The following is a 15839-nucleotide window of genomic DNA, read 5'->3' as shown; positions in this document are numbered from 1 at the left end:
TGTGGACTTTCTGCAATAGATCTTTTCTTGTGATTTCTATTGCTGCAGCATCATCAGAGTTGCAAGTACGGCTGGTGCAAGCCTGGGTCCTGTAAAATGTTATTCACATGCCCATCCTTAAGAAGCAGGGATGGTGGGGTTGGACTCTCACTGAGCTGTGTCAGAGGTGCTTCTTAAGAGCCTGGGTGAGGAAATGTTCTCTTACAGACAGCTTACAAGCCTAAACCCTTGTGGCATTAGAAGGAAATGAATGTGGCTTCTCAAAGACTGGGGCTTCAGAGCAAACCTTGGGAAACAAGTCCAGAATACTAGCATATGCACTAATCCATTTTTCTCCTGACAAAGGCTTCTTTATGAATGTTTCTGGCTGACAACCGTTGAGATAAGTGTTTTAAGAATGATGATAAACATGCTAAGAGAGAACAATGTGAGTGCATTTTTATTTCAGTATTCACTTCTTTATTTCACTGCTGTACAGCTGCGTTACACTTGGCTTTAATCCCTCCAGCATTATTTTCCTTGGCAAAATAGTCACTGAACTGAGTAGAACCTACTATTGGAAAAATATGCTTGAAAAACCAGCGTGATGTCAATGCCTACTGAAAGCTATGGAGCTTAAAATGTCACGAGTGTGCCCGTAGCCGAAATGCCTATCTCCTCAGTTTTTTTTTTTTTGACCAAGCTAGGAATGTTGTAGTCTTAGGTTGCGAAGCCAACTGTACAAAGCAGAGTAGCCTACTGAAAATGAAGATGTGCTTTTTTTTTTTTTTTTCCCCCACCCATGAAAAATCATTTGGAAAGCAATCTTACAAAGGGTGTAGGGGTAGTTCCACAGGCAACAAATGACTGCATCGCTCTATTTGAGGCTTGCCTGCGTTAACTGTGGCTATTGCTAAGATGCTGGGCTACAGACTTCTTAAAGCAAGGATATAACTCAATTTTGTAAAACATCTTTAATATTCTAATATATAAATAAGCACTACTGAGGAATAACTCAGAGGACTGTGGTGATTCATTATGAACAGATGCTATAAACAGGAGCAGTAACATTGCTAGGTAAAGAAGCAGCAAGCTATTTTAGGAGTCCTGAAAAATCTCTTCTAGTTCTTCAGACGGATCATGCTGCTACAGTTACTTTATAAAAAAAAAAGTATTCTGAAAAGCATTTTTAGGAAGAAACCTAACTGGGACTATTTTACTGGAACTATTATTTAACCAAGATCTTCTACAGCACTAAAACACACTGCAGGTGAGTTCCCGATACAGCTTGAGAAATGGGAGGGGTCAAAAAATGAACAAAAAACCCACCATACCTGCACCAGGAGCTATTTATTAGCATAACACTCTTCCTTTTAAAGATTTCATAACAACTGAAGTATATACAAAGTCTTACAGCATTTACACAATAAAAAAGTTTCCTATTAGCTGATGAAGTATAAGGTAGTGCTGCAATTTACTTCGAAGCATGTATACGATAACAATGAAGCAGACCACTGTACTTTCAACTTCTCCGCTACCACACCACAACTGTCAGTTGAAATGACAGTTAATTAAACCACTGGGAAGACAGATTGTCAAAAGATTTGTAACAGGTTGACTTGCAGCACTAACCACCATAAGGAGGAAAAAAAAAAAAAAAGAAAGAAAGCTACATACTGTCATGTTTCTACACTTTTCTAGAGCTGTAACAAACTTTCACAGCCTTAGATATAACATATGCAAGACAACATAATCACAAATTTTCAGATATAGTTCAGCTACTGAGTGTATTTACTTCTGAATAGGAGGCGTTATATTGATATGGCTGTGTGTCTCCATTTTTGTTCATTAACTGTTCAAATAGGTCTACAAAAAAAAAAAAATTAAAAGACAGCATGGAGTTTGTAGTCATGATGTGTTTGACTAATAAAGGCATTCAATATCAGCTATAGGATCTAATCATTCCTGTCAAAAGTTTAAGACCAGGAATCTTAGAGTTAAAACCAAACCCACAAAATCCCCCACCTTCAACGTTTGTTTGTTGACTCCAACCCTCTTTAAACTTTTCCAACAGGGTAATACAGAATCGTTACAAGGCTTACACCAAACCAAATGTAAGACTCATTTCGTTTATGAAAGGTCAAGCAGGTTCACTAGACCGCTTCAGCTGTAAAACTGAGGGTGCTTATCTAGAAACGGAAACCTTTACTTAACAGTCCCTCACCACAGGTAGGGATATATATGTTAGCAAAGAACAGACCATCCTTTGCCCTTCAGAGACAGTTTTACAGGTGCCAATAAGCCACTTTATACAAGAGATAAGGCTGCTTTGCTTATTGTTGTATGTCTAAACCTCTTATTTTGTCCAAATTTGCCCCGCCCCCCAAAGGGATTCTACTTCAGCTTCGAAGCTAGTAACGTCAGTTGACAATATCCGCATTAAGACAAAAGTGACATATAAAATCCACAAGGAACCACATAAATACCAAAGAAGTCATATAACCTTTCCATGTAAACACTTTGATTATACTGAAGCCCTAATTAGATTCTTGTCTTAAACTTTTGGCAGATAATGTGTATGCTCAGCCAGGCTTTGCAGTTGGTTATTGTTCAAGTGGAAGCCAGGTCAGTTCACATGTTGACAGGCATGCAACTTGGAAACATTGCACAACAAGCAACACAAAGAGATTTGAGAAGTGTACAAGACTTCAAGTAGACTTCACAACCCTTCACAACTGAATATTCACAGACAAAGATACAGTCCTTGCTTTTTCTACTGTGGATTTTCTCTCACACATGGGACACTTTCTGTGACTCTCTAGCTTGCTTGATGCTATATAACCACTTGATGATTCTGGCATTCCTTTCAATTGCAGAAATACCATATGGCACACGGTCATTGGCACTGTCATCGTTTCTAAGGTCACTGTTGCTGTCCTGAGACTGTTCACAGTCTGAGCTAATCATGCTTGCACTGCGAAAGTTGAGGGATATAATATCAGAGTTAGCCCTTGCAAAGTTTTCCATCCCGAGGTTTTCAAGCTCTTCAGGGTCCAGTCCGCAGTAGTTAAAGAATCGTTCAACGTCTGCGTCGACACGAAAGTATCTGTCGCTTAAGTCTGATTTTGACCGCTGCAGGGAGGGTCTTCTACTAACTCCGCATCCAGTCTCGACTGCCTCGATCTCTGGGGACTTCAGGGTGGCAATGGCAGCGATTTTGGGTTTTGGAGGCAGAGGTGGGGCTGAACTACTGCAGGGTATTGCTTTTAAGGGCTTTGCGCTAGTTACTTTCCTAATGTCTGAGGAGCTGTGAGAGACATGCAAGAAAGTCTCTGCCGACTGATCTAGGAGCCTTCTGCTGACGTTGGAGCTGCTCTCCTGCGGGCTGCTGCGGCCCTGCGTGGGGTAAACCTTCAGAGACTCGGCGAACGAGTGTCGGTTCAGTTCCGTCGAATCGGCTCTGTGGGGAGGCCAGTTTCGGGGACCATGCTTGTGCCCTGAACCTGAGCTGGAGCCTTCGGAGCTGTTGATGATGTTCTTCAAAATCTCCAGCTTCAGGTTCTCTCTCTGGACGCCGCTCTCGGTCTTGGCATTGTTGCTGAAGACTTTCAAGGTGGGGCTCCCCAGCGCTCGCTTGGCCGCGGGACAAACTGGCGGCTTTGCCAGCACCGCTGGCTTCACGGGCTCCTGCTTGGCGTTGATGACCTCCTGACTCTTGACGTACTTGGCCTTGTCGGCTTCCAGCCTCTCCACCGCGCTCAGTCTTTTGGGGTTAGGCTCCGCCTGCCTGCGAAAGTAGTCTGGTCCTTTGTTCAGGATGCGGAGAGGGACGGCGGATGTGAAAGTCACGGCAGGGCTGACCGGCTTCACCATGCTACCTGTCGGTAGTGTTTCTGTAGGCATGTTTGGTGGTCTTTCCCCCGCAGCCGTTTTGGATTCTTCTCTGGGATCTCCTAAATGCACGGTGTAGAAACATGTACATTAAGCACAATGAATAGCCGATGAATCCCGGGATCTGAGCGTTAGCAGCAGCGCCTCCTCATCTCACAGCTCATTAAATAACGCTGCGCTTCTCTTTTAAAGGCAGCCTTTGTACTGCCAGGCCACCAGACGCAAGCCCGCGTTAGTCTGCTCCGCTGCCTCCTTTCTTCTTGCTGAAAGACGTGGGAGTCTCGCCGCTCCCTTTGTGCTCCGCTACAGGCAGCGATCTGAAAGGCAGAAGGACCAACCACACGTTAGCGGGAGCGCCTGACATCAGAGCGATAGCAACAGCCGACCGACCCTCCTCTCCCAGCCCTCCTCTCCCGACCGGGCAGCGGCAAGCACGGGGAAGCGGCGCTAGGTGGGTGCCCCAAAGCCAGCACCCAAGGGCCCCGCGGGGGGAACGCTCCCTCGGCACCCCCAGCGCGGTCCCAGCACGCCCAGAGCTGCGGAAGGAAGGGGAAGGAAACCCCAGCCCTGCTGCCACCCGCTTCTGCGGGCGGACAGGGGAAGGGGATGCAAAGTGTGGCGGGAGGCAGACAGGCCTAACCCCCTGCCCCGAAGATGGGTGAAAGAGCACTTCCAAACTGCTGTCCATGGCTTTGACCAGTTGATTTCTCTACTTATTTTCTCTCAAGCTCCTGATCAGTGATATATTCCGTATATCCCACAACTTCAGTGTGTTTTCCTTTTTTTTTTTTTTTTTTTTTATTATTAAAAGCTCCAGAAAACGAGCTGGTCTAAAAAGCAGCAACCCTGTGGACATGTAACATTTTAACTGCAAGGTACACGCCACATCATTAAGCTACCAAGAAATCAACAGCCACAAAGTTGGAATCATAGAACCATTACGGTTGGAAGAGACATTCAAGATCTTGCTAGAGCCCCACATTGCAGCTGGAAGCCTGTTTGAACATTGGTCCCCAAAGCATAGGTGCCCCAGCAACGAAGCAAGGATTTCCAACTTCTGGTCATCAACTTACAGGCTAAATAGAGGGAAAGACACAAGTAAAATTAAAAAAAAAATAGCTTTGTTCTAAGAAAGATTTTGGAGCATGTAAAACATTCTGACTGGGCTTGAAAGAGAAGAATTTGTGCTGATGCTTGGATATTGCCTGAACAATTGTTCAGGCTTTCTATGAAGGGTGGATTCCAAGCAAAGTTTACCTCAATTTAAATCCTTTTAGGTTTCTATCACTGCACTGTCACAACAATCTGAAATGCAACGGCATGGATGACAGGACAAGTGCTGTAACAATTTTTCCCACGTGAGGCACTGAAGGGCACTTATCAAGGAATCTACTTTTCAAGCAGTGATTTACCTAATGGGTCTCATTTGTTTTATTACTACCCCATTAATCTATGCTGTCCTTTTTAATATCCCATTTCTGCTACTATTGCGTTCTTCAGGGAGAGAAGGAAAAGCTGCTGCTGCTTCTCCACTCAACCAGAGGTGCTCGAAGCAGCAGCCTTCCTGGTGACGACCTGCCTTCACGTACATTGCCATGCTCCCTGTGCTCATCCAGCAGCATCCAACTTACTTAATTTAATTTAGGTCTGCCATCAGTATCCTGTTTGGACCAACAAGAAAACCACCCCCACATCCCACAACAGCACGCTTTAATTCCAGCTAAAGGTACATTAAGAGTAAAAGAAAGCAGCCTCAAGTACTTACTCCCAGAAATACATGATATACAGTGAATATTCTCTCTAAATCACTCAAGGTCAAGGCAAGGAAATCAAATATTTAAATGCTATAATGAGATTACAGAAAAAAAGCTGAGTTTTCTCCCGAAGGCTCACTGTCACAAGCATTCTTCAAATACAAACTAACATATTTAGGTGGGTGATAAACCAGACACGCATTCGGTGCAATTTGAAAGGGTAGTGAAATGTTAATTAAGCTTCCCTTTCAACGTTGTTTTATAAATCCTAGTGCTAACTCCTCAGCAGTTTGACTTCCTGAATTTTAACTACGTATTTCTGAAAAAGCTCTTTCCTCATTTGAATCAACATATTTATTGGTACTATTTTGAAATTAAGCATCGAATCTCCAAATGCACTGAAGGCAATTCCAGCACGCATCTGCTCATACACATTTTCATTCCACACACACAAATCGAATCTTTCCATGTCACCAGCTCAGAGCTTGACGGCTAAGTGCTTGTAAAAATACCCGATCGGTGTGTGCACTTGATGCTCACGTGCAGAAATATGAGAGCATAGGCCTTGTCAGGAGGAAAAAAAAAAAGAAAAAGAAAAAAGAAAAACACCACCAAAAAAGACCCAGACCCACAATTCCACTTATTATAATAACGATGTCACCCATCTGAGTTAATACCACTTGAATAAGAGACAACACATTTCTTCCTCGATCATTGCCATTGAAGGTCCCAGTGGTTTAATAACTTCCTCGCTCAGGACAGCCCTGGCCGATGCCAACCAGCATTGCTCAGAGGGCTGAGCATCCACCAACACCACACTTAAAAGGAAGAAAGACGAAAAAAAATCCCACTGTGCATGCACGTTCACCCGAGGGAACACGAGTAAGCACTTATGGGGCCAAGTGCCCCCGAAGTCACTGGAAATATGCTGTGACTGGCAATGAGCTTCAGGCACCCTACAGAGAAAAGCACAGGGCTCTGGGGGAGCCAGGGCAGAGATGCCCACCAGAGCCGGTAACAGCCAGGTGGTTATGTGGCCAGCCACAGAAGCTTTGTACCTGCGGGGCCACTGGTAAAAATTAAGGTAGATACAGCCACAAAAGAAGGATTAAAGTGTGGCGTTTAAATTTTCCTGAGGTACTGCATTTAACTATCACAGGAAAGTTTATTCAGTATTTTCACCTCAGAGCGCTAGGAATTATTAACCAGACACCATCAGGAAAGCAAGTGGGATGAAAGTGGGGTGGGACGGATGCAAGTGCGAATGAAACCACCTCTCCTGTCTGTGCTGTGATGGCTGCAGCCTAACTCTGCTGCTAATCGGCAAAGCTAGTGCAATGCCTATCAGCCCCTCTGCTGTCCACTGGCACCTGAAACACAGCAGCGACACTACAAGGGCCTTGTTACTTATAAATTTCATCACTAATGAAAAACGCTGAGCAGCAGCAGTACAGGGTAGTCCTAGGAAGACTAAATTGTGCCACTTAAGTTTCCAGTTGTGAAAACCATCATTGCAGCAACGGGGGTGAAAATGGCTTTCTGTTGGCTTAAACTCCAGGGAAACTCATCGCTTAGCCATCTGAATTGCCTGTCGTACAGAACAACAGTACCAGTTTTGCACTACAGAAATTCAATGGCAAATTTTCACTCCCAGAAAATCCATGAGATTTACTTAGGGACCTAAGTAATGTTCCTTTTACTCTATTTTGTTTACATCCACATGTCTATTCTGTAGGTGCAATTCTTCCTGCAGACTGGGTTGTGTTTTTCAGGATTTGCTCCAGGTTTCCATTATAGCATTCTATAAGAAAATCACTATATTTAAGAGATCATTTTAAAAACATGAAAACTTACGCACCCATTCAAACATGGCTCAGTTTACTACTATGCATGCACAGATAAAAGCTTAAAGTTCATACTAACTGAGCTCTTCTAACATCAGCTACTCTTGCAGAACTGCTCAGCAGAATACAAAACATACAAAGGGGTTGAGGATTTTTGTTTTTTTAAAGCTACATTTTCAGCCAGGCACTTTGATTCAGGATTCCCTTGTGGCAGAGGCAGAGATCCAAAGCACTTACTCATTCTAGGCATCATGCTCTAATCACTCTTAGGTCTGCAATATGTTTGTCAGATATTCACATTTAAGTAACAGGCTCACTACCTGCATGATTTAGGGGAACACAATAGTAGTCGAGAGAAGCAATAGCTACATGACTAACAGTAACTACAACCGAATTCCCTATAAAATATTCCTCCCTTGATTTAAAGTCAACACAGTAGAAGGAGAAAAACTATACAAAAACTTTGGAATTATAGTTCCATGTGTTTTAAATACACATTTTTTAAAAATTTAAAATAAATTTATGAAGTGGTCACACTGACAAGTATTTATTTCAACACTTATTATTTTATTAATGTATAATAATCAAGTTTATTTTCTCTCATACCTAAAACTGCATTCTAAACACAAACTGAATGATGCTATCTGACGGCAAACACTGCACTTCCCTCCCTGCTCCTGTGTTGCCTTGTAGCTCACTATACATTGGCCAAATTTCAACCAGCCTTTGCCTAAATGTCTACTCTGAAAACCACCACATATTTTAGCACAGTCAAGTTGCAGCACAGCATCAAAAAACAACAGTGAAAGTATGGCCTAAATGACATCAGTGGAATTTTTACTCTTGACTTCAGTGAGGACACAGCTTCATCCGACAATGCCATGCTGAAGCTGATGCTCTTAATTCATCCCTCTGGGACAGTGGATGAGGGGATTGTGTAGGGAGGTAGGATGAAGCACAGTGAATAAATATAACAAATGTTGACAGCCTTTCCTCTACTTTCCTGGGTATTTAAAGGCCTGTGTCAATTTTGTTTACCAGATGGTAAAATATAACTACTGCAGTCTCAAGATGAACCATAAACATCACAAATTCAAGTGTAAGTAATCAACAAGTGATCTCAATAGGGCTCAAGGAAATCACAAAACAAAGTTTGGAAGGGAACATAGCACACAGATGAAAAATAACAGGCTCTGCTAATGACTAGGCGCACTTTAGAGCTGAAGGTCCCATTGTGGAGATGCTGCTTTGTTAACAGTCCCTATAAAGCCTGTGAGGACTTCACTGAAAATAGCTTGCTACAGTTTATTCACTAGGATATACTAATGTGTATGCCCAAAATTAATTTAAGTTCTTCTGTGGATGGTTGTCGCTATAGACCTCACATATTTAGTTTATGTTACTAAGTTTAAAAATACGAGCTAAGTCTAAATAAACTAGGCTTACAGTGAAATAAAATAATCCACATCCAGAATGGCAGCAGTTATTACATTTTTAAAATCAATTTTAGATAAACATGTGCACGGGTGTAGACTTGGTCTCAGTTAACATTAGCTGTCAAGATAAAGGATGAGGAGATTAAAACATCTTTGAGATCTACCATGACCCAAAATGCTAATCAACGTGCTCCCCTTTGGGAACATGAAACAGAGAACAAGAGAAGAACAGTATCTGTTCAAGGAGTTAAAGCCTTGGAAAGGTCACAAATATGGTCTATACTGGCCTAAAAGTGGGAGTGGCATAATTATATAGAAGTGGGAATCACAGAATCCGTAAGGTTGGAAAAGACCTCCAAGATCATCTGGTCCAACCATCACCCTACTACCAATGTCACCCACTAAAACATGTCCCTAAGCACCACGTTCAACCTTTCCTTGAACATCCCCAGGGATGGTGACTCCACCACCTCACTGGGCAACCCGTCCCAATCCCTGACTGCCCTTTCTGAGAAGAAATGTCTCCTCATTTCCAACCTGAACCTCCTCTGGTGCAACTTGAGGCCATTTCCTCTAGTCCTACCACTAGCTATCTGTGAGAAGAGGCCGACCCCCAGCTCCCCACAGCTTCCTTTCAGGCAGTTGTAGAGAGTAGTAAGGTCTGCCCTGAGCCTCCTCTTCTCCAGACTAAACAACACCAGTTCCCTCAGCTGCTCCTCATTGTTCCAGAAATTGGTGGAAACTTCCACCAACTGGAAAGGTAACAACTTTGGCAAAGGCTACCACTTTGCACTGATGATACATTACATACAATCACAAAAAAATTAAACAACTGCAACTATCATCAATTTTCTAATACTTTGCACAGGTGAATGGTACAACAGCTTGGTATTTACACTAATTCAGCTTTGCTCTTGCATTACACTCAATGACACGCATTAATGCTGCATGCTAAACATCACTGTGAAGTATTATCCTGCTGTAAGTTTGTACGAGAAAAAAAATCCTGTAACATAAAACTCTCCACAGACAATACTACAATCACTTGACACACTTTCTATTCCAGCGTGCAGTTAAAACTATGAGGTTTAAAACCGGATGCTGACATAACGCAAAATGCTAACTTTGTTATGGGGAAATCCATAGAGGTGCAAATGCCTGGAAAGCGCCTTGGTGGCTTTACTTGCATTCTGCCTCTGTAAAGTATGCTCAGTGCTCACTGGGAGCTGGATAGAGATGCCTCTTTGAAAGAAAAGTCTTCAAAATTATTTTGCTGCTTCTCAGTTCTGAAATTTAGTGCTGTTACATTATTTTTTTACCCAGTAGCCACAATCCACTCTCAGTGATACTTACTTCTGGGTAAATTCTGTCCAAAGATAAAAACTCTAATTTCTTTAAACAGGCACAGACAGCTGCACAAATACACAAGAAAATTCAGGAATGAAAGTTCCCTTTCTTCCAACTAGATAGTACAAAAAATGCAACTTGTCTTATTATTTAGAGAGATACTACATGCTGTGTTTGTAAAAGCAGGAAAGGAAATCAATTCTGTTTTCTCTGGACCCCTGTGCTGCTTAACAACATACCGCACTCTCAAATAATTTCAGCCGCTCATTTAAAAATACTTCAGGAGAGGGCCTAAAAAGTATAAGAAATGTGATGTAACTTATTACATTTGTAGCTCTGGCTTTTTGCGGATACTTCTACTTTAGTGCGTATTTTATCAGAATATTTCTCTAAAACACCTTGCAAAGCCTTAGGCGACACCCTTACCACTCCATCATCCAGTCTCAATGGTCCCAAGTATCTTAAATCTGCACCTCTCCAGAACTTATACCCTCCTCCCTGCAACAACCTCACAGCCCTCTATTTTGGTCTCCTGGCCCTATACAATTTGCCCAGGATCATCTCTGTACTTTGAGAAATGAACACAGCCACCTTTGTTAAAGGACACCTGGCTACAGTGCCTTGTAGTGTTTCAGAGTTCATCAGATGCCAAGAAAAGGTCCCAGCGGTTTGGTCCTTCTTCTCTGAGAGAAGCAGAGTGAACTCTTATTTTCTCTCCTTCTTCATCACCTCTTCACACAATTTCCCCCTTTCACCATCCCATTTTTGCAAGCTGCAGGAACTCCCGTTCTGCTCTGGTTAAAGCAGCAGTGCTGTCCACTATTCTCCTTTCTTCTCTTCCATCAGCAGGAACAGCCAGCACCTCAGGTCTCGTTGCCCCTAGGCAGCTGACCTTCACAGCCATGCTTGGATTTGGTATCCTGGAAAACCATTTATTTTTCTAGCAGTAACATTCAGATGTGTAACGAAAATAATTAATTGGCCAGCTTTGTGTGTCATGGCTGCACACTGGGAGAAAACAGAGGGAGGCTGAACAACAAAGCATTTTTAATTAAGAAGCTGAAGAAAAATGTTTTAAACGGAACACTTCATATTAATTCACATCTCAGATCTGTGGTAATTCCTAACAAGTCCATTTTAAGAGCAAGCAGTATTTTAAGCTACCTAAGCTTCTGAGGTTTCCATACATAATAGGTTCAGCATAAATCAGGTGCAAGTGCAAATTCAATATAAATCACAGGCAACTGAAGAAGGAAAATCAGCATCTTCTATCTGCAAAAATGTGAAAATACAGCAAAAAAACCCACCTTGTTCCAGCATTACCACATGGATACAGTGCCTCGCTAGCAGGGCTGGCAGGCTCCGTACATCAGTCACCTGCGGAAGCAGTAATCAGGTAGTCGGGAAACAGCTCGGTATCTTCTGAAGAGTGCCTCACCAAAAAACTGATTATCATTAACTCAGGATGGAATGTATTGCTAGCAATATTTCCAACTTGTAGTCTCATTTTTCACCATTTAAGTGACAGCGGTATTCACAAAATCCTGGCTAGCTGATCCTTAGACTCGCAGCACCTGCGCCTCTGACTGAATTTTTTTGCTCAAGCCAAAAATGAGAATCACTTCTGAGCTCTTCCGACCCCACCTATATCCTAACACCAAATGGGGACAAAACCTGGACACCGTCCCCATCTCCCACACTGAACTTCCACAGAAAGGGGCTGTGAGAAGGCTGGAAGCAAGAGGAGCATGTAGGCCCAGAGGGATGCTCAGGGCACAGGCCTGTGGGCATGCCCCGCTCCCACCTGCCACCCTTTTATTTATATTAATGGGCATGCACACAGCTAACTAAGCCTGATGGATAATTCCCAAGCTGTAGAGGAACCAAGGATTTCCTTGCCTCTCCTTGCCTGTTCATACTGCCTTACCCAGCAGGTAACTTCTGAGCATGCTGCAGGCCCCAGAAATGCAGCTGGGGTAAGCAGGATGACACAAAAAACACTTTTCCTCTGCTTCATTTGGAGTGCAGACTGGAAGTCAACTTCCACAGCAAATGCATAAACTAGTATAAAATGAACGTAGAGACAGCACTTCTCCAGCACTTCTGTTCAAAGTTTCCCACTAAAAAAAAAAAAAAATAATATATATATATTTGTAAGCTTTAAGTTACAGAAAGAATGACAAATCCCACACAGGGTACTTAGTGAGGCAACCGGGTTAGTGACCCTACTCCAGCATAATTAAATAATTTCTAGGAAGTAGGACAACTCCGGCTGAAATAGGAAGAGCCACCCCAGAGTGCCCAATATTCTGCCAAGTGGGTTCTTCCTCGGCAGGTGGAAGAGGACTGGGAGCTGGACTTGCCCCAGTTTGGGGACTGGGGAATTGAACCAGTCTCCCATTTCTCTGAAGTGTGCAGTAACCAGTGATCTCTTGGACACAAATGGCCAGCAGCTGCTACCGCCAAGTCATTTTTGTGGGAAAAAAAAAGCTTACCAGACTCTGTCATAAAAGGCCTCAAGCCCTGAAACCTCTAGTTGCCATGTTTAGACTATATTTATTGAGAAAGTTTTCCGAAACACAATGAGAAATATACTGAAGGAACATAATATCGTAACTATAAACAGGTTTTATTTAAAAACAATAAACCCACAATGAAAATAGCTGCAGTTGAGCATTCTCTTGCAGTTACTAACCCTGCAGAACTCCAGAAAAGTTACAGTATGTGAAGATCCAGAGTAAACAAATACAGCCCAGAAGAGAAACAATCCTAACAGTTTATGCTCTGAAAAAAGATACCACAAAGAGCTCTCATAAATGGAAAAAATATTTCAGACTTGAAATTTTCTTTCTGTTAGTAGTCAGAGATTTAATTAGGAAGAACTTTTAAAAATACTTAAACTTTCAAAACTAAGCTGAATAGTTTGTTTCTGCAGTTTCTTACTGTTTATGAAAACATATTTGAAAGAAACAGTGCACAAGTATATGGAGAATTTCTTATAATACAAAGTTTTACAAGTAAGAAACCAGAAAGTCACACAGATTACGCATAGTGATATATTTTCTAAGTTTAACAGCTTGTTGTTACCTTACTATACAGAAAATCCTGTTTAGTAAACTCCATATACAAACACAACCATTTCACCCTTTAAAATATAGAAAATGAATGTCTTCTATTGCAAATCTAGAAGACTACCTTTAATAAAGTAGTTGGGAGTCTGGAGTTAGATAGTCTTTAAGCTCCTGTCCAACCAGATCCCTTCTGTGATTCTACGTAGTACACTAGGCATGATTAAAAATTGGGTATGCTGAAGAAATAACCATTAGAAAAATGACAATGTTCACCCAGAGGAATACTACAGAGTGGCCCAGTTCTGACAACTGAGGACTTTCAGTCACTTTGCTGATTAGCTGTGGGGTGTTGTCAAGTCTTTGTACTAAACATTCTTTCTATAACATGAAATATTGCTGCAGTAAGGTCAGCATGGCTATTTAAAGATAATTTCTACACCATAATTGTCCTGGGCTAAACATTTATAAACATTCAAACTTTAAATACATGAAATATTGCCCATTTATTTTTTATTAAATAAACAAACACTGAAAGTTTTGACTAAGTAAAAACAAATCTTTTTTTCTTTTTTTTTTTTTTCTTTTTTTTTTTTAGTGTGTGTGTTGTTTTATTAAGCACCCAGTTTACAGCAGTGTTCCAGGGCACTGCAACCTTCAGAGTGATTCAGTGAATGATATCTTTTATTTTTGACTGGTACAGCTATGTTTTTCTCTAGATAAGAGGACATTTTCCCATACCACAGGATAGTTCATTCTTTTTTCTTCCAGCCTCAATTCTAAACATACATGGCACTGGAAGACAAGAAAGAAAATCAAAGGAGTGCATAGCTCTACGTCTGCATATTTAAGATTTGTTTAAGCACATGGTTAAACATAACAATTTTAGCTCTGGAACACAACGCAATTTAGGTCTTCAGTGTTATTCTAAGATGTTGCAATAAATATGATATAGCTGTATAACCCTACACCAGTACTATATTGTACATGCGTGACCTGATTGCACATTTGTGTAACTCCTTAGACTATACCAGATACACTTACCATAGCTGCTAGAATACATCGAGTGTATTTCCTACTACCGTCATTTAATGTAATGACTCTTCACTAAAATGGCGCACTTAAAAAGCTGCATTTACGAAGTCAGAAATGCCCAGGGTCTTCTTACTAAACGGTTTTCAGCATATCTGAGGACCCTGATGAAGTTACAATTATGATAGAAATTCTTCCTGGACACATCTTCTGAGGCACCATAAAAATCACACTGTCTTAAAGAAAATAAAGTCTGTGTTGAGTCATCATGACCAGGGCACCAGGGCATTTAATAAAGTGGAGAGGGAGGCAGCAGAGGGAGGGCTGAGGCATCCCAGCTCCAGTTAAAAAACATAACAAAACAAACACAAAAAAATGGGAATTGGGAGTGTGGGACAGGCACAAGAAGCAGGAAGTGGTAAGAAACAATGTCAGAGGAGAAATGCAGTTACTAGGAAAAGAGAATAGGTGATGGGCATAGAGATGGGGGCACCAAAAGAGTGAGCTGGGAAGAAAAAGTTTGTAAGGATTAAAGGAAAAAAGGAAGACATTTCAAGTGCTCTTCCTCATCACCCCTGGCTCAACTCCCGTGCTTCACATGGGGAGAAGAGATGTCTAAGGGTAAAGGAGAGAAGTGCAGACCATGTTGGGGCTGCAGCCAGGAGACACGTCCTCTCCCCTCACCTACAGCCTCCGTTGCCTGGGACAGGTTGCCCATTGTGCCTGATGGGTTGGCAAGGAGGAACTGGCACCAGGAAGGTTAGCAGAAGGAGGTGACAGAAGGAGATCAGCCTTTGAGCCCTGTATATTTTCAAGAGGAAAAACAACAGAGGAAATCCAATCAACCAGAAACACCTGCCAGACAATGAAACAAGTGCAGAGGTTTGCAGTAGGTTTCCTAGCAAAGCCAGTTCTTCCTTTTGGCGCTGCTTCAGCTGGCTTTCACATGCTGTCGCCTGCTGCAGTGCCAATACAAGCAACAGACTTGCCCTTGGCAAGTGCTGAAGCTAGGATCACTGTTGACCCTCTCCTCAGAAGTGCCTTGGACCACTGCTTAGACAGACTGCCTTGTTATTTCTCTACTCGTATCACCCAGATTAGTTATTTCTCTACTCATATCCCCCCAGATTACTTCACCATTGCCTACATATCCATCCTTCTCTCGTAGCTGTGATACACAGCCATGTTAATAGTTCCCCTCTCTCCAGTCAGCAAAACAAATTCTCCAAACAGGACTAAATATGGTTGCCCAAAGTAACAGAGGAAATTTGATTCCAGCCTAGAAATTGGAAACAAGTCTCCTGAGTTCAAAGCTAATGCTTTACCCTGATAAACTGGTATGTCTTTAGAGGTGAGTAGCAGTGAACTTTGAGTAGGTGGATCTAGAGAAGCTGAACTCCAAAATCATAAGGCCAAACCCCCTAAGCCAAAATAATTATGGGATGCTGCAATCAAGGTGCTGAGCCTCAGGTGAGGAGATGCAGTGCC

At 42.2% G+C, this 15839-nt stretch overlaps 1 protein-coding gene across 6 annotated transcripts in view; it reads right to left on the bottom strand.

Annotated features, from left to right (window-relative positions):
- Window positions 1-442: 442 nt before the first annotated feature.
- FAM110B (family with sequence similarity 110 member B) overlaps window positions 443-15839 on the bottom strand; it is a 109709-nt gene continuing 94312 nt past the window's right edge. For all 6 annotated transcript variants that reach the window (XM_035317945.1, XM_035317950.1, XM_035317946.1 and 3 more), the window contains one exon: window positions 443-4187. In XM_035317945.1, the coding sequence (XP_035173836.1) occupies window positions 2770-3882 (1113 nt within the window). In that variant the 5' untranslated portion in view covers window positions 3883-4187 and the 3' untranslated portion in view covers window positions 443-2769. The remainder of the gene's footprint in view (window positions 4188-15839) is intronic.

Source organism: Oxyura jamaicensis, chromosome 2 (genome assembly GCF_011077185.1).
Source record: "Oxyura jamaicensis isolate SHBP4307 breed ruddy duck chromosome 2, BPBGC_Ojam_1.0, whole genome shotgun sequence".
Classification (NCBI taxonomy): domain Eukaryota; kingdom Metazoa; phylum Chordata; class Aves; order Anseriformes; family Anatidae; genus Oxyura; species Oxyura jamaicensis.
This window is presented reverse-complemented; position numbering and strand designations above follow the sequence as displayed.